At 46.8% G+C, this 24243-nt stretch overlaps 1 protein-coding gene across 2 annotated transcripts; it reads right to left on the minus strand.

Annotated features, from left to right (window-relative positions):
• Window positions 1-2104: 2104 nt before the first annotated feature.
• RBP4 (retinol binding protein 4) lies at window positions 2105-11739 on the minus strand. 2 transcript variants are annotated; one of them, XM_008950694.5, is made up of 6 exons: window positions 11602-11739; window positions 11161-11289; window positions 10919-11055; window positions 10645-10751; window positions 4084-4296; window positions 2105-2373 (listed from the first exon to the last, which is right to left on the minus strand). In XM_008950694.5, the coding sequence occupies exons 2-6, from the start codon at window positions 11269-11271 to the stop codon at window positions 2336-2338; spliced, it is 606 nt and encodes a 201-aa protein (XP_008948942.1). In that variant the 5' UTR covers window positions 11272-11289; window positions 11602-11739; the 3' UTR covers window positions 2105-2335. The 2 variants fall into 2 exon arrangements, with proteins under 2 accessions (XP_008948942.1, XP_034787009.1); XM_034931118.3 differs by lacking the exon at window positions 11602-11739 and adding an exon at window positions 11411-11554.
• Between the last annotated feature and the right edge of the window lie 12504 nt (window positions 11740-24243).

Raw genomic sequence — 24243 nt, forward strand, 5'->3', positions numbered from 1 at the left:
GTGTTTATAGGCCTATGGTTTTATAATACATCCCTTGGAGAGATAGAGAGAAACCAGAGCCAAAGACCGAACCCAGGGTCACTCCACCACTTGGAGGCTGGGCCAGTGGCTGCAATGCACAGCAGCACAGGGCCTGGTGTATAGTAGGTGTTCAACAAATCTTTGTTGCTGAGGAAATCAGCACCAGCAGTAGTGACTGCTTATGCAGTTTCTGGATCAGCTTGCTTCTGAAGTCAGGTTCATGGATATCACAAGCTCGAAGACAAACGAACAGAGATGTTTTGCTCACTTTAGTTAATAGATTTGATCAATTAAACCTGTTTTTGGAAGTGATGTGTGGCTATCTTATTGAAGCAGCATTGCTGTCTGGGGTAAATAACCAGGGTTTGTCATCTTGCGCCAAGAGGATTAAGGACACGGACATATGTGGGTGGGTTAAGGAACAGAATGTTTAATAGGCAGAAGAAAGGAGAGAGGAGAGCAGCTCTCTCTCTCGTGAGACAGAGGCATCTGAAAAGGGAAAAGTGGTGGACCACAGCATATTTTATAGGCAGGCTTGAGGAGGTGGTGTCTGATTTACATAGGGCTCACAGATTGGTTTGACCACGTGTGACGTTTACGTAGTGCACGAGAAAGGCTGGCCACCCCACCCAAATCTGATTATGCAAATGGACTTTCCACTTGGCCATCTTGTCTTCTCCTTACTGCACTCATAGCTGGCAAAAAGAGAAGATGGAGCCGCCATTTTGAACATGCTTAGTCTTAGGTAGTACATTCCAATGGACACAACTGCTGGCATTCACCCATGCAAGCTTCCAACTTGCTTGTCTATGTCTGCAGCACGATTTTACAGCTGCTTTTTGTTAGAAAAGGATTTAGGGGCTGCTTTTCATTAAAAGGAAAATCTTACCAAGGACTTCCATACCCTCACTATCTGCCCGAGTAATTTCTTTTTAACTCCTATATCATTATGGTTCTCTGAGGTTGTCAAACTGAAGCTGCGGAGCAAGGCTCTGACAGCCTGTGGTTCCGTGAGAGAGGAAGGCAAAGCTCTCCCATGCACATCACCTGTCTCCTCTGTCTTTGGTGGAGAACACTAGCCTGGGGCACCCAGGAGCCTCCCACGGTCCCTGGATATTCTAACACCCAGGTGGAGATGTGTGACCCTTTCCTCACTCCCAGTGCATTTCATAGACATCAGCCTGGCATCACCGGTTTCACAGCTCCCCAGAGCTCTAAGGGACACTGCCTAATTGAATCCTCACTGCAGCCCATCAGGCAAAGACTATTTTCCCTTATCTCCCAAGAAAAGAGTGAGGCTCAGATAAGCCTTGTAACCAGCCCCAAATCCACAGCTAATATATATCTGAAGCAGATTTGCACTTATGCCAAGACCCTCTGGTACCAAAGCCTTGCTGCTTTTTTCAAGATGAGAAATGGAGGCCCCTGGGAACACCTGGAAAACTGAGGCAAGTGGCCTTGCACCCATACACTAGGGTTCCCACGTGCTACTAATGATGCAGGATGCTGGTGTTCTGTCCCAGCCCCTGCAACTTACCCCCTACCCAGCCCCTCCCTGCATTCCAGGTAGGGGGTGCTCTGATCTTTCCTATAGAACGAGATTCCAGAGCCCCATCTTCCAATTTCCCCAGAGGCCTCCCTCCTCCCCATCAACATTTTGCCTACACCTGAAAGAGGTGAGCTGCATGCTAGAGACAATAAAGGGCTAAGGAGTGTTTCCTAGAGCTCACTTTGTCCCCTGTGGCTCAGCCTCTCAAATCCAGCATTGGTGAGCTGCCAGCCCGCCCACCTCCCTCACAGGCCTAGGGCTGACTGAGGACTTGGGCTCACTAGACTGACCTGTCTACTCACTTCCTCTTTTGACACCAGTGCTTTGGCCAGGCTGGTAGGTAAGGCTTTCCTAAGTTAAAGAGGAAACTTCCTTTTCAGGAAGTTGGGAGAAGCCAGTATTTAATAATGGAGATTAGGCACTAGAACAGGCCAAAGGTCAGAAAGAGCCACGTGCTCCTGGTATGAAGAGGCGCACCCCACCCATCCATCTGCAGCACAGACATAAACACAAATGAAAACTAAAATCACAGGACACGGGTGACTATAGTTTAATGAATCAGAGTCTGGAATCTTAAGCCCCAGAAACTTTCAGGAAAGGCAAGCAGATTCACTGACCCCCACGTGTATCTTTAGGTGTAATGAAGGTTTTATGGGAACTGAGGGAAGACGGGGAGAGCAGGTCAAATTAAACTCCTAAGATAAATAGAGCTGAAGACTGAGAGCTAATCAGAAGTTCTCAGATGAAACTAGATTCTTGATATTGCTACAAAAGGTTTCTTTCTGATCTGCCATCGCAGTAACCTGGAAAATACAAAACAAAGCCATTAACGACAGAAAGTGGACCCAGTTTTTATATAGATAATGAACATCATGATGGCCTTGGAGCTGGCTTCATTCAAATGCTTCTTAATTCAAATGCATCACAGCAGATCGCAACCCTTACGGATACAGGTGGCTGTAATTCATAAACACCTTCAAGGCTGTTTCTGAAACCCACTGAATTTTCTCTGGACGTAATGGGGGTGGAGAGAATAAGACTTGCTGGATGAACAGGGCTTCCTTTGATTTCTCTTAAGTCTGCCTTATTGCATTTCACAGTGTCGGGGGCCATCCTCAGCTTTCAGGAAGTGGGAGCCAAGGCAGCCTGACCTGGGACACACTGGTGATGGTTTTATAAAGTGTTTCTATGTCTCATGTCATGTGTCACCAGATGGTGTGGCACAAGGGACTTCAGAGTCACAAAACTCTAGGTTTGCATCCAACTCAGCTACCTATTAAAGATTTAGGGCAACTTTCTTCATCATTGTCAGCCTCTGTTTTCTCATCTGTACAATGTGCATAATCTGCTTCCTAAGGTGCCCTGCTGTGGTGGAATCCTCGCTGGCCCTACATTTAATTTTGAAGGGTGAAGCTTCAAAATCAATTTGATTTTGGTCTAAGTTCCCATCTGTTTGGTGTAGTGGGTCAGTTCGTGACCAACAGAAATGCTCCATTTTGTTTAATTATTATTATTATTTTTTTTTTTGAGGCAGAATCTTGCTCTGTTGCCCAGGCTGGAGTGCAGTGGTGCAATCTCAACTCACTGCAGCCTCCGCTTCCCGGGCTCAAGTAATTCTCCTGCCTCAACCTCGTGAGCAGCTGGGATTACAGGCACATGCCACCAGGCCTGGCTAATTTTTGTATTTTTAGTAGAGATGGGGTTTTGCCATGTTGGCCAGGCCAGTCTTGAACTCCTGACCTCATGTGATCAGCCCACCTTGGCCTCCAAAAGTGCTGGGATTTCAGGTGTGAGCCACCATGCCTGGCCCATTTTGTTTCTCTACATTTTAGCATTACTCTATTTGGATTTTGAAACCCAGTATCCCATAGCAATGAGTGAATGTCCACTCAAACTAAATGGAGCTCTTTCCTCCACAATGTTCCTGGCTTTAAAATCAAGATCAGACAAGGGTATTATCTCCTAAAAGATCCTATGGTTGTTCCAGAGAATCTCAAAACCCCCAACTGAGGAAACCCAGCTAGTCAATGTCATGGCTATTTGGTTTCATATAGAAAAAAGAAGGTGCGTTGAAATCATTCTCTTTGGAGCTTACTGCATTGATGCCCCTGTGGAGTTTTTACGTCAATGGCCACATGAACTGCTCACCTCTTTACTGCGCTGCTCAATCCCAAACAATCTTAATTCAGTCACAATGGTTTTTTGGGGCAGTGTAGCCAGGGGTGACCACAGAAATGGCCCGAGGAAGCAGAATAAAAAGAAAAGAGAGCCCACTGCAGTGTTAGTGCCAGTGAACTCGACAAAGGCCTTTACCCACACCTGCATGAGCCCTGTGAGAAGGCCAGTGAAAAATCTGGCCAAGCAGGATCAGGATTTGGCCTCAGAAAGGGGCTCCCAAGACCCCCTCTTTTCTCTGGGGTATGGACAAAATGAATTTCACTAGCACGTGGGCCCCTTAGTCCAAACCCACTGCCCTGCAGGAAGAGCCAGAAGGCACCCTGCTCCTGACTCACCGTTGTGGACGATCAGCCTGTACTGCCTGGCCAGGCACAGCTCCTCCTGCCGCTGCCTTACAATCTTCTGTGCTTCTGGGGGCAGGCCGTTGGGGTCCCGGGAAAACACGAAGGAATAGCTGTCAGCACAGGTGCCATCGAGGTTCAGGAGGCGGCAGGAGTACTGCACGGCATACGTGTCGTAGTCCGTGTCGACGATCCAGTGGTCATCATCTGCAAGCCAGAAAGCCACCATGCCGATCAATGCCTTTCCCTCATGGGCTCAGATGTCGGAGAAACTCACGACCACGCCTGAGAACACAGTGACTTCCAGAAGCTGGTTTTATTTCTTTAGGAAGCAGGACACTTCAGAGAATTCTGACAACTTTTATAAAATTTGGCAAATCAGAAAGGATCTTGTTCTCCTTTATTGAAAAAAATCTTGGAGTCAGGGAAATCTCATTCACTTCAATCATCATCTGTCCCTGTGATTATGTCACTATAAATGTGACAGCATCTTTCCAAAGAACCACCAAGAATGTGGGCTCATCAAAACCACAGAATAAACTGTTCTACTGTCGCTTCACCATCTACTCTCCAATAATATCTGTGTCTTTTGTGGCTAATATCTGATGGCCACCAACTTATGTTACCCCCAATATTGGCTTATGTCTTTCTCGATCTCTATCAGCTGGTTCCTAATCAACTCACTGACCGGGCTGCCCCCTGCTCTCTCAGTCCTCTGGAGGATGCCACGCCCATGGTCACGGCTTCTCTGACTCCATCCTAATTCTGCTTATTAATGCTACTCACTTCTTTGTGCCGGCAAAGAGTAGATTTTGCCTTGAGGACACAAGAGGCCCACCATCTGGCATCAGATATTCCTTCTCAGACCTTGTCCTCTTCACAACTCACAGAGGCAGAGCTGAGCCACTGAATTTAGATTATATGTATTCCTCAAGGCTGAAATGTAAGCCATGAAGAATAAGAATAAATGAAAGTGGTAAAAATATCAACGAAGGCAGGAGAGGAAAGAATGTTAATTAGAGTATATGTGTGGCCGGGCACCATGGCTCGTGCTTGTAATCCCAGCACTTTGGGAGGCTGAGGTGGGAGGGTAACTTGAGGCCAGGAGTTTGAGACCAACCTGGGCAACATAGTGAGACCTGGTATCTATGAAAAACGAAAATAATTAGCTGGGTGGGGTGACATGCGTCTGTGGTCTCCACTACTTGCGGCTGAGGCGGCAGGATCGTTTTGAGCCCAGGAGGTCAAGGCTACGGTGAGCTAGGTTTGCACCACTGTACTCCAGCCTGAGTGAGAGTGAGATTCTGTCTTAAAAAAATAAAAAAGAAAGAAAAAAAGAATGTATGTGAGCGATTTGCCACAAAGAAAGAAGAGTGTCACCCTGTATTGAGATAAAAGTGCCACATCTCTACTTAATTTAACCTTCTTGTTGACACAATACCATGATTGGGACTTTCTGAGCACTTGATTATGTGCCAGTCACTGTATGGACACTCCCATTTGTTTTCTCGGTTACCTCTCACATTGATCCAAAACTGCACACTATCATCCTCTACTTTACAGGTGAGGAAACTGAGGCACAGAGATACTTAATAATTCACCTAGGGTCACAAAGAGCAGGGCAGAACTGGGATTCAAGCAAGGGAGTGTGATCCCAGAGCCCACATGCTTCACCTCTACACCACACTGTCTCCAGACAATCAGTACACTGACGGGAGAGGGGCAAGAAACAAAAAGGCTTTGTGTCTCCATCTCAGGCTCAGGTGTTGGAGCAAGGGGTGATGCTCCCTCTGCAGTGTTCCAGTTGGAGAAGCGCAGAGGGAACTGGATCCCCCAGCGTTAGAGGGTGTAAGGCCACCTGGAATGCTGGTCCTAAGTTGCCTCTGGGTGTGCCTCTCTGAGAACCCCTGGAGTGCCAGCCTAGGATGGGGTTCAGCCCAAACCCAGGCTCTGCAGGGGGGCTGTCACAGGAGTGGGTGTGGAGCCCCTCTCTTCAACTCACCCTAGGCCTGCCAGGAGAATGAGCCACTCCTGTGCCTTGAGGCTGTTCCAGGGTAACAGTGTCAGAGGTGGGGCTGAGGAGATGTTCCAGAACCATGACTGCTCAGCAGGAACCATAAAGTTATTCAGCAGAAAGGCTGGGAACAGAAGCCACAGGGCCGCCTGCTGGGCCTCACCCTAACCACTGACTCCCCTCACAGGCTCCAGAGTATCTGGGTGGTCTTCCTCATCCTTGGATGAAGTCATTCTTTCTCTGGTTACGAGGATTACAGTGTCTGTCACAGGCACCCTCAGACACAAAAACACTTGCCTTTGAAATGTTACCTCGACTCATGATCCAGGCAGCTATTAGCTTGGCCGATCGGCAGCTTAACTTTTTTTTTTTTCCCTCCAAAATGGTCGCCATCATTTAAATTTTGACAGAGGAATTAAGTAACTTTCAATACTTGGATTTAGTAAAATTGGCTACTGTTCTTGACTTTAAAAGAAGGCCTAAGTTGGTTTGGTTAATCTCCAGGCTCTTTTGGCTGAATAATTCAAAGACGAGGAATTTAAATCATAGTGACCTTGACCAGGCTCTCCCTTTTAAGAGTATTTGCAAGAGATGAACTGCCAGAGCACTGCGAGAATGAGGTTGGTTCTCTAACCTCCTCACACCCGGCAGCTGGGCAGGGCTCCTCTGGAGAACCAGACACCCCCAGCCATTTCCAGACTCCAGCTAACCGCATGCAGTGGAGCTAGGGACAGAGAGCGTTGGAGGCAGTGGCTGTGTGGCTGGGAGCCCCTGCCTCCCCTCTACCATCCTAGGAAGTGGGGTCATGCTGCAGCTGTGTGTATACTGTACCTACACAGACTGGTTTAGCGGTTTGGACTGCCAGTCCCAAAACCAAAGAAAATGCTTGGTAGAGGGCGCTGTCTCGGGCAACCTGGTTCCATTGGTCTGTTCTGTTGCTCACTGCTGTGGGCCTGGCATGTGTCCTTTCAGCTCCCTAAACCTGCATGCTCCAATCATCTAAAGCAGCAAGACCAGGTGGGAAGCTCCCTGTGGTTCTCAGGCCTAACAGTCCAGCTGAGCCAGCCAGGCAACAGATTTAATGCTATTTCTGATGCATTGTCAAAATACCCCAACAGGCCCCAGAAAAGTGAGTGGAGTCTGAGGCCTTGATACCTGAGTAAGCCAAACTCTTCAGATTGAATTATCTAGACCAGTGGTTCTCAAACTTCATTGTGCAGAAACAGCATACCCAAGGAGCATACTTAAAATGCAGATTCCAGGGCCATGCCCTTAGAATTTCTGACTCCATAATTCTGGGTTTGAGTCCAGAAATGTGCATTTGTTAACAAGCACCCTAGTGTATTTAGATATAGATGGAGCAGGAACCCTGACTTTGAGCAACACTAATGTAAACATTCAGGCTTGCATTGTTATTCAGTCTGACAAGAGCCCCTTTACTAGCAGAGTGACAGACTTCATCTGACAGAAGGACACAAGGAGAGTCTTTGTCCAGGTCTTTCTGCAAGAGCACAAAACAATGATGATATAACTAATATTTATTGAGCACTTACTATGCACTAGGCTAAGCATTTTCACAAATTACCTTAATTAGTCCTTCCAATGATTCTATGAAATAGAAACTATTCTTTATCCCCATTTCATAGTGAAGGAAGTCAAATCTCAGGGAGGCTAGCCTGTATTCAACCAAGACCTGCTGATGGTAGTATTCTCAACCCCTGAGACATCCTGCTTGCTGCTGGTGGAGCCAGAAGGGAAGACCAGTATGGAGCATGCCCAAGGCTGGAGCAGCAAGCCACATCAGTCTGTTAACACTGACATTCAACTGTAGAGATTGATCACATTTAATTTTAAAATAATTCGACAACAAATTTCATGATCGTTTGGCCCTGAGTTACTTTCTCTCCATAAGCGCACCTCATTTTAAACACATCCGTTTGGTGAGATGCAGTGTGTGGAGCAGGGGAGAGGCTGAGGATGCAGCCCACTCTTGGAGTGGCCTTCAAATCCCTCTGTCCAAGTCAGTGTTTAAAGCAAGACCATGGTCAGGGAAGAAACTGGCACGAGGAATGAAAGTAGAGTTTGTTAAGATGACCCCAAAACAAGCATGTAAAACAGAACAAGGTAGGTGCATCAAGCCATGCCATTTGCGAGATACTCAGAAAACAAAGGGATTGTTTGTGCCTTTTTACAAGCCATGGGTTAAGAGGTGTCACTAAGTGCCAAAAATTCACCCTGTGCCCCTAGGCCAGTCACTTCTCTATGGGCCCCAGTTTCTTCACTTCTAAAACAAGAGACTTGAACCCAGTGGTCTCCATGGGTCCTCCCATTCTAGACCCAGAATCTAAAGCTATGATTTCACGACCAGGGAGATAACTAAGCAGCCATCATATCAAACACTTACAAAGAACTCATGTCTCAGGCACTGTTCTGAGTGCTTTCTGCCTGTTGACTCATTGCATCTTGTAACACAACTCTATGAGGTAGGTTCTATGATCATTTCACTTTGCAGATGACGAAATAGGCACAGAGAAGTGAAGGAACATATCTAAGGTTCCACAAGTAGTGGTGGAGTTGGGATTTGAACTTAGGAGGTCTAATTTTAACCGGGCGGGCTTAACTACAACACTGCACAGCTTCTTTTTTGAAATGTAACCTAAGAAGGAATTTATCCTTAAGCCTTCCATATTATAGTCATCTCACTTAATATCTATAGCAATCACTTTCAAGATGGCAGTACTTTTTCGCCCTCCAAATGAAATCCTGATAAAATACCAATATACAAGAGACAAAAGCAAACTAATCTGGTTTGATGGGGGAGGAGGCAAGAAACAAAATGCTCCCTTCTCATTGGGTCCTCTCTGACCCTGTGCCTAAAGGCATTGCCAACAGAATCCTAGTCCATTAAGGAGCACATCTCAAAATGCTATAGAACATATGTGTTTCCTCTTTCTAAAAATTAGTAATCTTGTACCTCTGGTATTGATTTTTGTAATCCATTATCAGAAAAGTATATTTTACTCTAAATCACTTTGGGATGTTTTGCTGCACTATTTGAAATAATTTTTACTATTTCCAAGGATAATAAATAAAAATAAAGCTTCTAAGCTTTTTCTCTACCAGGTATGGTGGCTCATACTTGTAATCCCAGCACTTTGGAAGGCCGAGATGGGAGGATGGCTTGAGCCCAGGAGATCAAGACCGGCTTGGGCAAGCTGGGGAGACCCTGACTCCACAAAAAATACAAAAATTAGCCAGGCATGGTGGCCCATGCCTGTAGTTCCAGCTACTCAGGGGGCTGAGGTGGTAGGATGGCTTGAGCCCAGGAGGTTGAGGCTGCAGTGAGCCATGATGGCGCCACTGCACTCCAGCCTGGGTGACAGTGAGACCGTGTCTCTAAAAAAAAAAAAATTAAATTAAAATTAAAAATTAAATAAAATTTAAAAATGCAATTTCATCCAACACACAACTTTAGAGGAAGTCCAAGAGTGTGGTGTGCCATATATGGAGAGCAAAGGGTTACAATAAAGGACACTTCTACCCTGGATCACCGAGCAGAGAGAGTCTCCCTGAACAACCCTTGGTCCTATCTCACAGAAGAGCTCAAACAATACTTTGCAAAAGCTGGTCTGGATTAGGAGTCCCTGCAGTTCAGGGCCACCTGATCCTGGCCTGAGATTTGGAAGCCTGGCTTCTGACATTGGCTCTAACAAACTTGTTGCATGTCCTTGGGCAAAGTTCTCTTGGCCTCAGTTCATTCATCTACATATTGAACCCCCTCCAAAAGGTTAACTCTCCCTCTCTAAGATTCCATGATATGTGTCCCCTGGCCTGCATTATTCTCTAGCTACCAAGTAGGTTCCTGATTTGAAACTTAGGATAAATGGGGGAAAAAATGGGAAGAAGAGCATGTAGACACTGTTTTCTCATGATTAGGCCAAATTTCAGGATGTTCTTCTACAAGTCCTCAACATCACTCCCCTCCACATCTGATTTTCACAGCTTAGTGGAAAGGGAAGAGGCCACAGTCACAGCACACTGTGCCTGGCTCAGAATCTCAGCATCAGCAGGCCAGGCACTTGGGAGGCATCCACCCCTATGCACAGTGTTCCCTCCGTCCTTGGATAGGGCTCTCTCGGCCTCTGTGGGAGCCCCAGATAGTCAAGCTGTCTCAGGGATTCAGCCCAAAGAGACGGAGGAAATGCAGAGCTAGGTGGAGTGGTGATGTGAAAGACAGGAGGAGAAAGCATGGAGAAGGCACACACCTTGGCACAGTGGCTGGTGGGGAAAATGACACCTGACAAACCGAAAGGTCCTTTTGAGCTTAGGCCAGGTTTCTTGAGCTGAGGTTTGGGGAGGGGGTAGGTAGCTGCTCCCAATCTTGTTCCCCTAACCTCAGGTGGTGCTGCGGGTTCCTGCCACTTCCAGACCTTTCCGCAGGCCATTCTTCCTAAGGGTAGGTTCCTCTGGAGAAGAAACCCAGCGATTTGGCCCGGTAGGGGCCCCATTCCCAAGACAGTCCCACAGAGCTGACTACTCACTTCCTTTCTGGAGAAAGGAGGCTACGCCCCAGTACTTCATCTTGAACTTGGCAGGGTCCTCGGTGTCTGTGAAGGTGCCCACCATGTCTGCGCACACGTCCCAGTTACTGCAAAAGCCAAGGGGATCCTCAGCCAAGCCGGGCAAAGGGCTTCCTCCCTCCCTCCACCCATTCGGTGCTCCCTTCCCTTCACAATGCCCACGTGGCGATCAGCAGGCAGGGCCCTTGGGGGACCCTGGAGCGCAAAGGGCGCAGCTGCCCCGGCGGCCACTGACTTCAAAAGACGGACTCGGCCCTTGGCTGTGGCGCTCATCTGGCCGGTCTCGTCCACGGAGAACTCCGCGACGATGTTGTCCTGCAGAAAGAGGCCCTCGGGGTCCTTCTTGGCCATGGCGTACCAGGTCCCAGAGAACTGTGAGAAGGATGACAGCAGGGGTTTGGCGTCCGGGGGCGCACGGCGGGCCGCGGGGAGGGCGGGGATGGGGTGGGGACTTGGGCCCCCTGGGCCGATACCTACGCGAGCCTTGTCGAAGTTCTCCTTGACTCGGAAGCTGCTCACTCGGCAGTCGCGCTCCGCGCGGCCGCTGCCCAGCGCCGCCAGCAGCAAGAGCGCCCACACCCACTTCATCTTGCCCAGGAATCCGCCCTGCGGGAGATGCGCCTCCGTCAGTGCCCGGCAGACGACCCCCGGGCCGCCGTATCCCACCTCACCCCACCCCACCCCGGCCCATCCCGCCGCCGGCCCCGAGGCCCCGGCCGCGACTCACCACCTGGAGGGGAACCGCGCGCAAGCCTGGCCGCCGCGTCCGGGCGCGCGTGGAGCGAGGGAGGCGAGCGCGCCGCGGCCGCCCCGCTGCTTTATAGCGCCGGGGGGAGGGGGTCGCGCTTTCGTAACCGCGCGGGGTGAAAGACCGAAGGGGAGGCGCCGGGGGCACTTGCATAACGCGCCCTGACTCACCGGAGCCCGGGCACGGGCAGGGTCCCTGTGGGCCGGCCTCACCTCCAGGACAGCCTCGGGCACAGTGGAGCGGCCGCGCGGGGTGGCCTCGGCCAGGCCAAATGCGCCAGCGGCCCTGGCTCAGTTACCCTGCACTCGTGCCAGCGGCCGCCAGCTGCGGTCTAGGGTGGCCTCCGGGGCCAGTGGCTCTGGCAGGAGGCTCGAGTCAACCTGGCGGGAAGACCGTGGCCTCACAGAGCGAGAGCGGACCCGCGAGGCTCCCTGGTGCGTGAGTGCCCAGGCCCTGGCCATGCCAAATTGGCGCCTCCGTCTGCCTTCTGAGGTCCACTTGTGCAGGAATTTTGGAATAATTCATCCAAGTAGTTTTTCATTTTATAAAGGATGTATTTTACTCTCTTTCAGGAGCGTTGTGGTGCCCTCTGGTCAATATTTGTTCTTTAGTTTCAACATCTTTAAAAGCGTTAAAACCCTCCCTGTTAAATATTCTCCAGAAACGCAACCCTGGTCAGGACAGGAAATATTTTAGCAGCCTCGGTGGTCGCCTGCTTACTCCGTGGCACTTCCCTGAAACCACTTTGAAAAACACCTACCGATTGTTTATGATGCAATTTTATTTCAAACCCATGTTGGAATTTTCATTTATTTTCAAAACAGCTAAGGTTGGTTGTTTTGTTGGCTGGGGAGTAGACAAAGGAGAGAAGAGTAAACAACATTCTATAACTTCAGTAGCCAATTGAATCAAAACAGTGTGACTAGTTTAGGTATTTTGCCTGTGTGATGGCACAATTTACTGACCCTGTTTTTCTCTTTCTGTTCGAAGTTAAGAGTTCCACTCGCTTGATCAAAGCAGCCAGTCAAAGGATGAGAATGACGGAATGAGAATTCATGATGTGGCAAAGAAGTATCTCTTCTTGAGATTCCTTCCATACAATATCGATTGTGTCTCCATGGCCTAAATTGGAAAGATTCGAGATCAATTTGGGCCATTTTGCTGCAGCCCGACCTGAAATAAGAGGAGATCGGGGAAGAGGAAGGTGGCTGCCAAACAGAAATAAGGAGTTGATTGGTTCTCAGACCAATCCTTTATCTATAGGGCATTAGGGCTAATTCTGAGCATCCTGAAAAGATGACATCTGTGGCTTCCTTCCCCCCTGCTTCTCCATCTTTTTTCCCACCTTCCCCTTCACTCTTGCACCCATTTGAGTCCCAGCAGTGTCTGGGGAGCCAACGGTGATGCATTTAACTCCTAACCGCCACAGAGCTAGGAAAGCCTGTTTCTGGACAACAAGCTAACTAGGAAATCTTCTGATTGGGCCAGTTTTATAGAAGACTGTGTAATCCCAAACAGCTCAAATAAGTTCTGCTTCAGACCGTCTCCTGCAGGACCCTATGGGGTATATATCTATGCACCCTGGGTGGGAAAGGATTTTAGGGCACCTCTCTATCTCCTGCCCAATACTTGGATCCCCTCTTCGGCATTCCAGAGGAGAGGCCTTCCAGTTTTTGCTCCAAGTTCTTTAGTGATGGAGAGCTCCTAGCTTAGCCCAGTTGCCTTTGGACAGTTATTCCTGCCAAAAACGTTCTCCTAATACCCCCTGGCCTTGCAGCCATTTCTCCTAGAACACATTCTGGTGGCCCTTGCACACACTGTAGGTTGAATAATGAAGGGTATTTCAGTTCATTTTGATGATGGTTTTGATGCGGCAACAAGTTTTCATTTATTTGTTGGGTGTTTAAAGGTTGTTTCAGAGTAAAAATTTGAGGTGAAAAAAGAAAAAAGAAAGTTGGTGTAACCATTCCTCTGCCCCTCCTCTTTTAATGATAAATCATGGACCTTAGTGCTCCAGATACCAGCAGAGGAAAACAGTTTACTTTGGCATTCTTTCTAGAATTTCTTCATGATTACAAATAAGTTAATTCAGGTCAACTGATGTTCTTAACTTCAGTACTTTGGAAAAAATCCTCATACCTTAACTTTTCAAATATGTGTATATGTAAAGTCAAAAGGAAAAATGTTCATAGTGAATATCTCTGTGAGATAGGATTAGGGACACTGAAAGATTTTTTCTTTGCGCCTTTTTGTATTTTTAAAATTTTCTATGATGAAAATGTGAATCAGAAAATAAAGCAAATATTTCCTTTACAAATATTTTTCTTGCTCCTTTTTCTGTAGGTAAAATTATGTTTTAAATTACATCTTATAGATCGTATATAATGTACACAAAATTTCATTCATTTCCTTGCCATGCTTCATGGAGAGACAGACCATGTTTCTTTCATTCATCTTTGTACCTGTCCCCATTCTCCCCACTTTTCCACTGGGTATATCAAGAGACTTGTTCATAGTAGGTGCTTAATCAATAGATATAATTTCTTTTACTGAAATTAGTCACTCTATGCAAACTCCATAAAACATTTATTTTTAAAGACCTGTTCAGAGTTCACCCTTTCTAATATATAATTCCTCAGGATTTAGTACTTGTAGCAGAGGTGGCTACTTGGCCTTTCACCAGAAAATTTGCAGTCCCCTTCCATGCTGTAAAGTTGGGGACTACCAGTCTGCCAGCCCCTGCCTTCCCCGTCCCCACTTCCCGAAGCTCTATAAGGCCACGAGCCTTCTGGCCAGCGGAAGGGGCTGTGTCACTCCCAGGCAGAGCTCAGAAAAGCTGCCTGTTCAATTGTTCACATCCTCTCTTTTCTCCTCTTATCTGCCAGGGTCCCCACTGGTGACTGACTTTATGTGAATGAGAGATGAGCTTCCACTGGATGAAGCTACTGAGATTTGAGAGGTTACCTGTAACAGAAGTTGCTGTTACCTTAATCTTCACAGCATCAAACACATCACTAACTCCTAAAAAAGACTGAAAAGGGTTTTACCATAACTCACAGAACTAATGCAAGACATTTGTGTCCTTACCCTCATGAAAATTAAGCACTAGCAACCAGCTCCACATTTTATACAAAGTAACATTTATACCCACATCTGGACCGAGGCCAAGAAAAATGAAAAACCAGGAAGTGGAGCAGCATTTATCTTTTGACTGCATTTAAAAGATGTCAAAATAATTGGTTGAAAAATGGAAAGGTTAGTCAGTCCATGTTTTCAGGTACAAAGAGATAAATTAATTTTTTCAATACGGTGTTCTCAGTGGTTGCAGTCATCAGACCATCACATCAATTTGGATAAAAATAATATGGTTTTCACCAACCAAATTGTCTCTGAGATACCTGGTTATACCCCCAATTAAGTGCAAGCACAGGGCTTTCATCAGAGCAAATGTGCAGATGGAAGGGTCCTGTGCAGTTGGTTGCCAGATGTGCCTGAAATTCCTACCTACAGGGGGTCCTTTCCATGATGGGTAATTATAGGAACAGATAATCTGGCTAAGGTGGAACTGAAGAGTGGGTTCAGAATAATAATGTGAAATACACTTAATTAGCCCAGGATATTGTTGATTTCTGTGTTGGTGCTTCTACCTCGTAGGCATATGTTTTGGCTATTGTATAAGCATAACTTCCTGTAGAAGTCATTAACTGCAGCAAAAAAATTTAACAATGATGGAATTAGAAATTACGCGTGCTCATTTATGTAGAGTACTACTGAAAACTTGTTTAAGCAGAAAGTTTAAGGAAGTTAAATCATTCTTTGGTGGATTTTTAAAAAGATTGTCTGGAATTTTTATTTCACTCTTGTATTAGTATTTAACATTTTATGATATTTGTCTAGATTTCAAAATCTTCAAAGAAAGAGTCTTTGTATATCTCCCTCTAGCATCAAGTACGATGTCTAGTTCACCTCATGTGCACATTTTTTAATTGAGCCATATTTAAACTGGTAGTTTTAGAGTAGGTTACTATCACTTGCTGGCTATGACCTTGGGCAAGCTAACTTAATTTCTGTGTGCCTCAGTTTCTCACCTGTAAAATGATAATGGTACCTACCTTATAAGATTGTAAAAATTAAATGAGATAGGCTGGGCACGGTGGCTCACTCCTGTAATCCCAGCACTTTGGGAGGCTGAGGTGGGAGGATCACCTGAGGTCGGTAGTTCAAGACCAGCCTGACCAACATGGAGAAACCCCGTCTCTACTAAAAATACAAAATTAGCTGGGCATGGTGGTGCATGCCTGTAATCCCAGCTACCTGGGAGGCTGAGGCAGGAGAATCACTTGAACCCGGGAGGTGGAGGTTGTGGTGAGCGGAGATCATGCCATTGCACTCCAGCCTGGGCAACAAGAGTGAAACTTTGTCTCAAAAAAACCCCCCAAAATTAAATAAGATAATATATGTAAGGATCTTAGGAGGGTACCTGTCACAGAGTATATATTTTGTATGTTATCTATTCTTATTAGCCTTTTATTATTACCAGGTGGTTTACATTTCTTAAAAAAATTCTATGTAAATGCAGTGGAGTTTTCACATTGACTTAGTTATCATTTCAGAGTTTATCTAAATAAATTTATTGTCATTAAAAAATATTAGCATCTAAGATTTTGACTTTTTCCTTCATTTTATCCATCAGTTAATATTCTATCCAAAAAAAACAAACAACAAATCTATGCTTTGAATGAAACAGAAGCACTGAGGTAAAAATTAAACAGTGAAGTCAACATTTTGTCATGTTAAAAATTTATTCTAAGTGATCTGTTTGGTAAGTTTAAATTTTAAGGTATGTCATTTTCCATCCTATTTAATAAATGGTACTGGGAAAATTGGCTAAATATAGGCAGAAGAATGAAACTTGACCCCTACCTCTCACCAGCTACAAAAACTGACTCAAGATGGATTAAAGACTTAAATGTAAGACTTCAAAAACATCATCTTGGTCTCCCTCTCCCTCTCCCGTCTCCCTCTCCCGTCTCCCTCTCCCTCTCCCTCTCCCTCTCCCGTCTCCCTCTCCCTCTCCTTTCCACGGTCTCCCTCTTATGCCGGGCCAAAGGTGGACTGTACTGCTGCCATCTCGGCTCGCTGCAGCCTCCCTGCCTGATTCTCGTGCCTCAGCCTGTCAAGTGCCTGCGATTGCAGGCGCGCGCCGCCACGCCTGACTGGTTTTCGTGTTTTTTTGGTGGGGACGGGGTTTTGCTGTGTTGGCCGGACTGGTCTCCAGCTCCTAGCCACGAGTGATCCGCCAGCCTCAGCCTCCCGAGGTGCCGGGATTGCAGACGGAGTCTCATTCACTCAGTGCTCAATGGTGCCCAGGCTGGAGTGCAGTGGCGTGATCTCGGCTCGCTACGGCCTCCACCTCCCAGCTGCCTGCCTTGGCCCCCCAAAGTGCGGAGATTGCAGCCTCTGCCCGGCCGCCACCCCGTCTGGGAAGTGAGGAGCGTCTCTGCCTGGCTGCCCATCGTCTGGGATGTGAGGAGCCCCTCTGCCTGGCTGCCCAGTCTGGAAAGTGAGGAGCGTCTCTGCCCGACCGCCGTCCCACCTGGGAAGTGAGGAGCGCCTCGTCCCGGCCGCATCCCATCTAGGAAGTGAGGAGCGTCTCTGCCCGGCAGCCCATCGTCTGAGATGTGGGGAGCGCCTCTGCCCCGCTGCCCCACCTGGGATGTGAGGAGCGCCTCAGCCCGGCCGCGACCCCGTCTGGGAGGTGAGGAGCGTCTCTGCCCGGCCGCCCCGTCTGAGAAGTGAGGAGACCCTCCGCCTGGCAACCGCCCCGTCTGAGAAGTGAGGAGCCCCTCCGCCTGGCTGCCACCCCGTCTGGGAAGTGAGGAGCGTCTCCGCCCGGCAGCCACCCCATCCGGGAGGGAGGTGGGGGTCAGCCTCCCGCCAGGCCAGCGCCCCGTCCGGGAGGTGAGGGGCGCCTCTGCCCAGCCGCCCCTACTGGGAAGTGAGGAGCCCCTCTGCCCAGCCAGGAGCCCCCCTGCCCAGCCAGCCGCTCCGTCCGGGAGGGAGGTGGGGGGGGTCAGCCCCCCCACCCGGCCAGCCGCCCCGTCCGGGAGGGAGGTGGGGGGCTCAGCCCCCCACCCGGCCAGCCGCCCCGTCCGGGAAGGAGATGGGGGGGTCAGCCCCCCGCCCGGCCAGCCACCCGGTCTGGGAGCTGAGGGGCGCCTCTGCCCGGCCGCCCCTACTGGGAAGTGAGGAGCCCCTCTGCCCGGCCAGCCGCCCCGTCCGGGAGGGAGGTGGGGGGCTCAGCCCCCCGCCTGGCCAGCCGCTCCGTCCGCGAGGGAGGTGGGGGGGTCAGCGCCCCCTCCTGGCCAGCCGCCCCGTCTGGGAGGGAGGTGGGGGGGTCAGCCCCCCACCCGGCCAGCCGCCCCGTCCGGGAGGGAGGTGGGGGGCTCAACCCCACGCCCGGCCAGCCACCTCGTCCGGGAGGGAGGTGGGGGGGTCAGCCCCACGCCCGGCCAGCCGCCCCGTCCGGGAGGGAGGTGGGGGGGTCAGCCGCCCGCCCGGCCAGCCACCCCGTCCGGGAGGGAGATTGGGGGGTCAGCCCCCCGCCTGGCCAGCCACCCGGTCCGGGAGCTGAGGGGCGCCTCTGCCCGGCCGCCCCTACTGGGAAGTGAGGAGCCCCTCTGCCCGGCCACCACCCCGTCTGGGAGGTGTACCCAACAGCTCATTGAGAATGGGCCATGATGACGATGGCGGTTTTCTGGAGTAGAAAGGGGGGCAAGGTGGGGAAAAGATTGAGAAATCGGATGGTTGCCGTGTCTGTGTAGAAAGAAGTAGACATGGGAGACTTTTCATTTTGTTCTGTACTAAGAAAAATTCTTCTGCCTTGGGATCCTGTTGATCTATGACCTTGCCCCCAACCCTGTGCTCTCTGAAACATGTGCTGTGTCCACACAAGGTTGAATGGATTAAGGGCGGTGCAAGATGTGCTTTGTTAAACAGATGCTTGAAGGCAGCATGCTCGTTAAGAGTCATCACCACTCCCTAATCTCAAGTACCCAGGGACACAAACACTCTGCCTAGGAAAACCAGAGACCTTTGTTCACTTGTTTGTCTGCTGACCTTCCCTCCACTAGTGTTCTGTGACCCTGCCAAATCCCCCTCTGTGAGAAACACCCAAGAATGATCAATAAAAATAAAATAAAATTTAAAAAAAAAAAAGTAAGACTTCAAACTATAAAAATCCTAGAAGAAAACCTAGGAAACACTCTTCTGAACATCAGCCTAGGCAAAGAATTTATGACTAAGTCCTCAAAAGAAAACACGACAAAAACAAAAATTGACAAGTGGGACCTAATTAAACTAAAGAGCTTCTGCACAGCAAAAGACACTATCAACAGAGTAAACAGACACTCTACGAAATGGGAGAAAATATTAGCAAACTATGCATCTGACAAAGGACTAATATCTAGAATCTATAAAAAACAAATCAACAAGAAGAAAACAAATTACCCCATTAAAAAGTGGGCAAAGGACAGGGACAGGTATTTCTCAAAAGAAGACATACAAGCAGCCAACAAACATATGAAAAAATGTTCAACATCACTAATCATTAGAGAAATGCAAATCAAAACCTTTTGCACCAGACAGTATGGCTGTTATTAAAAAGTCAAAAAATAGCAGATGTTGGTAAGGTTGTGGAGAAAAAGGAACACTCATATGCTGTTGGTGGGATTGTAAATTGGTTCAGCCCCTGCGGAAAACAGTGTTGAGATTTCTCAAAGAACTAACAATAGAACTCCCATTTGACCCAGCAATCCCATTACTGGGTGTCTATCCAGTAGAAACCCAAAAGAAAATAAATCACGCTACCTAAAAGACACCTGCACTCACAAGTTTATCACAGCACTATTCACTATAGCAAAGACATGGAATCAACCCAGGTGCCCATCAGCGGTGAACTGGGTAAAGAAAATGTGGTACATATGCATCAATGGAATACTATGCAGCCATACAAAAAACAAAATCATGTCCTATGCAGCAACATGGATGCAGCTGGAGGCCATTATCCTAAGTGAATTAATGCGGGAACAGAAAACCAAATACCACATGTTCTTACTTATAAGTGAGAGCTAAACATTGAGTATACATGGACACAATGATGGGAACAATAGGCACTGGGGCCTCCAAAAGGACAAAGGAAGGAGTTGAAAAACTACGTATTGAGTACTATGCTCCCTATCTGGGTGATGGGTTCAACTGAAGCTCAAACCTCAGCATCATGCAATATACCCATATAAAAACCTACACATGTACCACCTGAATCAGACATTTTAAAAAATAAAATATGTTATTTTCTGAAATTGATTTTGTTTTTTTCAGTGCCTAGTAGCAGACAGCCAATAAGAGACACAAAGATCTTGCTAACACTGGCAAGAAGCTCTGCAAAGAACTATCCCAAGAGGAAGAGCTATGGAAATCACAGGACTTCATCAAGAACAAGAAAGAAAGAAAAGGCTATTGGTGTGTGTCCTAAAAGGAGGCTTCTAATATTACCCATTTTAAAATCTTTGATAAAATGTCATTTGTCTTAGTTCAGGTGGCTATAACAAAGTGTCATAGAAGGAGTGGCTCATAGTTCTGGAAGCTGGAGGTCTGAGGTCAGGGTGCCAGTATAGTCAGGTTCAGTGATGGCCATCTTCCTCTTCCAGGTCACAGACAGCCACCTTCTCCTGGTATCCTCACATGGAAGAAAGAGGGCTGGAGAGCTCTCTGGGGGCCCTTTAATAAGGGCACTAATACCACTTGTGAGGGTTCCATCCTCATGACCTAGTCACATCCTGAAGGCCATACCGTCTAATACCATCACATTAGAGGTTAGGATTTCAACAGATGAGTTTTAGGGGAATACAAACGTTCAGTCCATAACTTCGCTCAACACTCAAAGTAGTTAACAGTGACCCCTTCTCTTGTGTGCTTTTTCTAACTAATCAATTGCCTCGTCCTGTCAATTGTCATGACACATTTGCTGGATTGTGTCTCACATTTGTCCTTTTCTTTTTCATTCCCAAGCAACTTCACCCATAGACTGCAGAGATAACCTCAAAATCTTTGTTTATGAATGACTTAATTTCTTTATTACATAAAGTATATATGTTCATTGTAGATACTTTACAAAAATCAGGTAAGCAAAAAAGAAGAAAAAAATTAATGTCTTGAATCCCACCACTTTGAAATAACTTTTTTTTTCTGAGATAGGTTCTTTTTCAGTCGCCCAGGTTGGAGTGCGGTGGTGCAATCACAGCTCCCTGCAGCCTCTACCTCCTGAGCTCAAGCCATCCCCCCATCTCAGTCCCAGTCTCAGCTGAGACTACAGGCATGTGCCACCAAGCCCAGCTAATTTTTGTAATTTTTTGTAGGGCGGGGTTTCACCATGTTGCCTAGGCTGCTGTCAGACTCCTGAGTTCAAGTAATTTGCCTGTCTCGGCCTCCCAAAGTGCTGGGATTATAGGCATGAGCCACCGTGTCCTGCCTTGAAATAATTTCACTTAATATTTTGGTATATATACCTCTGTCTGTGCATATTAATGGAATTATGCTGCAATACTGTTTGTAATTAACTGCATATCATAAATATTTTTTCATGTCAATAGACTTTAACAATATTATTAGGTTGGTGCAAAAGTAATTGCGGTTTTTGCCACTAAAAGTAATGGGGAAAATCGCTATTATTTTTGTACCAACCTAATAGCTGCGTAGCTTTCTATTTTACAGATCTAATACCATTTATTTACTCAACCTCCTACTATTAAGTGTCTAGGCTATTTCTGATCTTTTACTTTTATACCCACACTCATGGTAAGCACCCTTGCAACTATATTAATCACATACATTCTTAATTATTTCTCTAAGATGAATTCATAAAAGCAGAATTGTGGGGTCAAAGCCTATACACATTTTTAGGTTGTTTGATAATGAGCCAAATGCAATAAAGTATCTTAATCTGTATCCCAATGTCCAGTATTTTGTTTTCCTCCAAGTTATCTTCCTCATTAAGTTTGTAAAGAAGAACACTAATAATGTTGCCTCCCACTTCAAAAATTTTCCAGGATTCAAAATCCTCAGTCTAGGCTTTGAGGCCCTTCTAATCTGGGCCCGACCCACCTTTTCAGGGTCACCTCTCACTGTCCTCCCTGTATTACCCTACACCCCATGCTATTGCTTCTGAACACTCTTGATTTCTACCCTGTCTTCAGCCACACTAGATATGATCTCTTTCGTGAACTCCGATAGCCATGTACATGTACCTCACTTCCAGCATTAATTGTATTCTGTTCTATGTCTCATGGCTTTTTATGCACTCGTCTTATCTCCCTTCCCACACCACAAGTGCTTGTAATGCTGGGACCACCCCCTGAGTCCCCGACAGTAGAAGTGTAACTGTCAGAATTGTCTTGGTGATGCTGCAGTAACAACAACCCTCAGGTCTCCGAGGCTGAAAACAAGACAAGTTTATTTCTCATCATGCTACATGTCCATCTCGGGTCATCCAGGGGCCTCTGTTACATGACATCCTCACTCTGGGATTCAGGGGCCCTTTCATCTGAAACTGATGTGGCAGCAGAGGGAACAGAGACCTGGAGAGCCTCCCGTTGGCAATTAATTGTTCCTGTCTGAAAGTGATATTTCTGCCCACAAACCATTTGTTAAAATCAGTCATATGGCTGTACCAGAGGGAGGAAGAGTAATCTTCCCATGTAACTGGGAGAAGGAAACAATCATATAATATAAGGGGAACTTGAAGTCTCTATCACAATAGCTAGAATGGTGCCTTGCTTATAACAGACAATCAATAGACAAATGTTGAAAGAATGAACAAATGAGGCCAGGTGAAGTGGCTCACACCTGTAATCCCAGCACTTTGGGAGGCCAAGGAGGGCAGATTACCTAAAGAGCTCGAGACCAGCCTGGCCAACATGGTGAAACCTTGTCTCTACTAAAAATACAAAAAAATTAACCAGGTATGGTGGCATACACCTGTAATCCCAGCTACTCCGGAGGCTGAGGCAAGAGATTCGCTTGAACCCAGGAGGCGGAGGTTGCAGTAAGCCAAGATCGCGCCTGGGCAACAGAGGGAGACTCCATCTCAAAAAAAAAAAAAGAAAGAAAGAAAGAATGAACAAATGAATGAATCTCTAACTAGTTATAAAAACAAAAGAATGCTGACTATAATAGGATGTTTCTTTTTCAAATTAATATTCACTTTTATAAGATTATGAAAGATCGGCCGGGCACGGTGGCTCACGCCTGTAATCCCAGCACTTTGGGAGGCCGAGGCGGGTGGATCACGAGGTCAGGAGATCAAGATCATCCTGGCTAACACAGTGAAACCCCGTCTCTACTAAAAATACAAAAAATTAGCCGGGCATGGTGGCAGGCGCCTGTAGTCCCAGCTACTCGGGAGGCTGAGGCAGGAGAATGGCATGAACCCAGGAGGCAGAGGTTGCAGTGAGCCGAGATCGCACCACTGCACTCTAGCCTGGGCAATAGAGCAAGACTCTGTCTCAAAAAAAAAAAAAAAAAGAGATTATGAAAGTTGAACATATATGGGCATTTTGTTTTTTCTTTTTCTATTAAGTATAAGTCCGTATATGAAATGCAAATATGTGTTTTTCCCTCTCTGTTTCAAGAGGGAAGGATGAAACCAGGAAATCGTGAGCACACCACATACTTACAGGAGAAGTAGGAACTGTACCATGAGTCACACAAAATAACTAGGTAAAAAAGAGTGTCCAAAATTGTTAGATAAGGAAGATGGTCCCATAGGAGGGGTGACTCAGTTGACTCAACTCTCTCCTGGGAAATACACTTCTGCATTATCCTATTTATAATAGGGTGTTATGAAGTAAATAGTCATCCAAAGAGGAACCTCCTGAGAGTAGAGTTGAGTGTGACATAGAACAGTCCAAGAAAATGTGTGCACCTGACAAGGTGCTTTGAGGTAGCAGGTGAAGCTCAATCACAAGAAGTGGCATAACTCAACAAATGACTCTTTCTGTACCCCTGGGAAAACCATGTTTCCCACCAAGAATCTCTCAATTCATGACAGGGAATGTGCAACCTCAACAGATCTCTCTTTCTTTTGTGACTATTAAGATTACTATCTCTCAGGCTGACACAGGTGGATCACCTGAGGTTGGGAGTTTAAGACTAGCCTGGCCAACATGGTGAAACCCCATCTCTACCAAAAATACAAAAATTAGCTGGGCGTGGTGGCACCCACCTGTAGTCCCAGCTACTCGGGAGGCTGAGGCAGGAGAATCACTTGAACCTAGGAGATGGAGGTTGCAGTGAGCTGAGATCGCACCACTGCACTCCAGCCTGGCAATAGAGCGAGACTCAGTCTCAAAAAAAAAAAAAAAGAAAAGAAAAAGATTACTATCTAGAGAGGTAAATCTTAGAGAACTCAATGAAACTCATAGGGTTTCTATTTTTGAAGCAAACTTAAATGTGGGTGTAACAATAATTTTTAGAGTCACTGTAACATGTGTGTGTTTTCCACTTAAGAGAATTTGTCATATTAGGTTTGTAGCTTTATTGAAGTGTTTAAAACACCTTGACTAAGTTTGAAACCAACATTTAAGTATTGAAGGCAATTGGTTCATGAATTAATAGTTTGAATTATTAGTTGCATAATAGTGTTTAAATATTTGAGGAAATGTGTTTAATAGATGTAAAAGCTTAGTAAAGTGAACATTAAACAAAACTAAGTAGTGGTAAGTGTTCTTTCTATGCCAGTAGCCCCTGAGACGTTA

The sequence above is a fragment of the Pan paniscus genome, chromosome 8 (genome assembly GCF_029289425.2).
Source record: "Pan paniscus chromosome 8, NHGRI_mPanPan1-v2.0_pri, whole genome shotgun sequence".
NCBI classification, from domain to species: domain Eukaryota; kingdom Metazoa; phylum Chordata; class Mammalia; order Primates; family Hominidae; genus Pan; species Pan paniscus.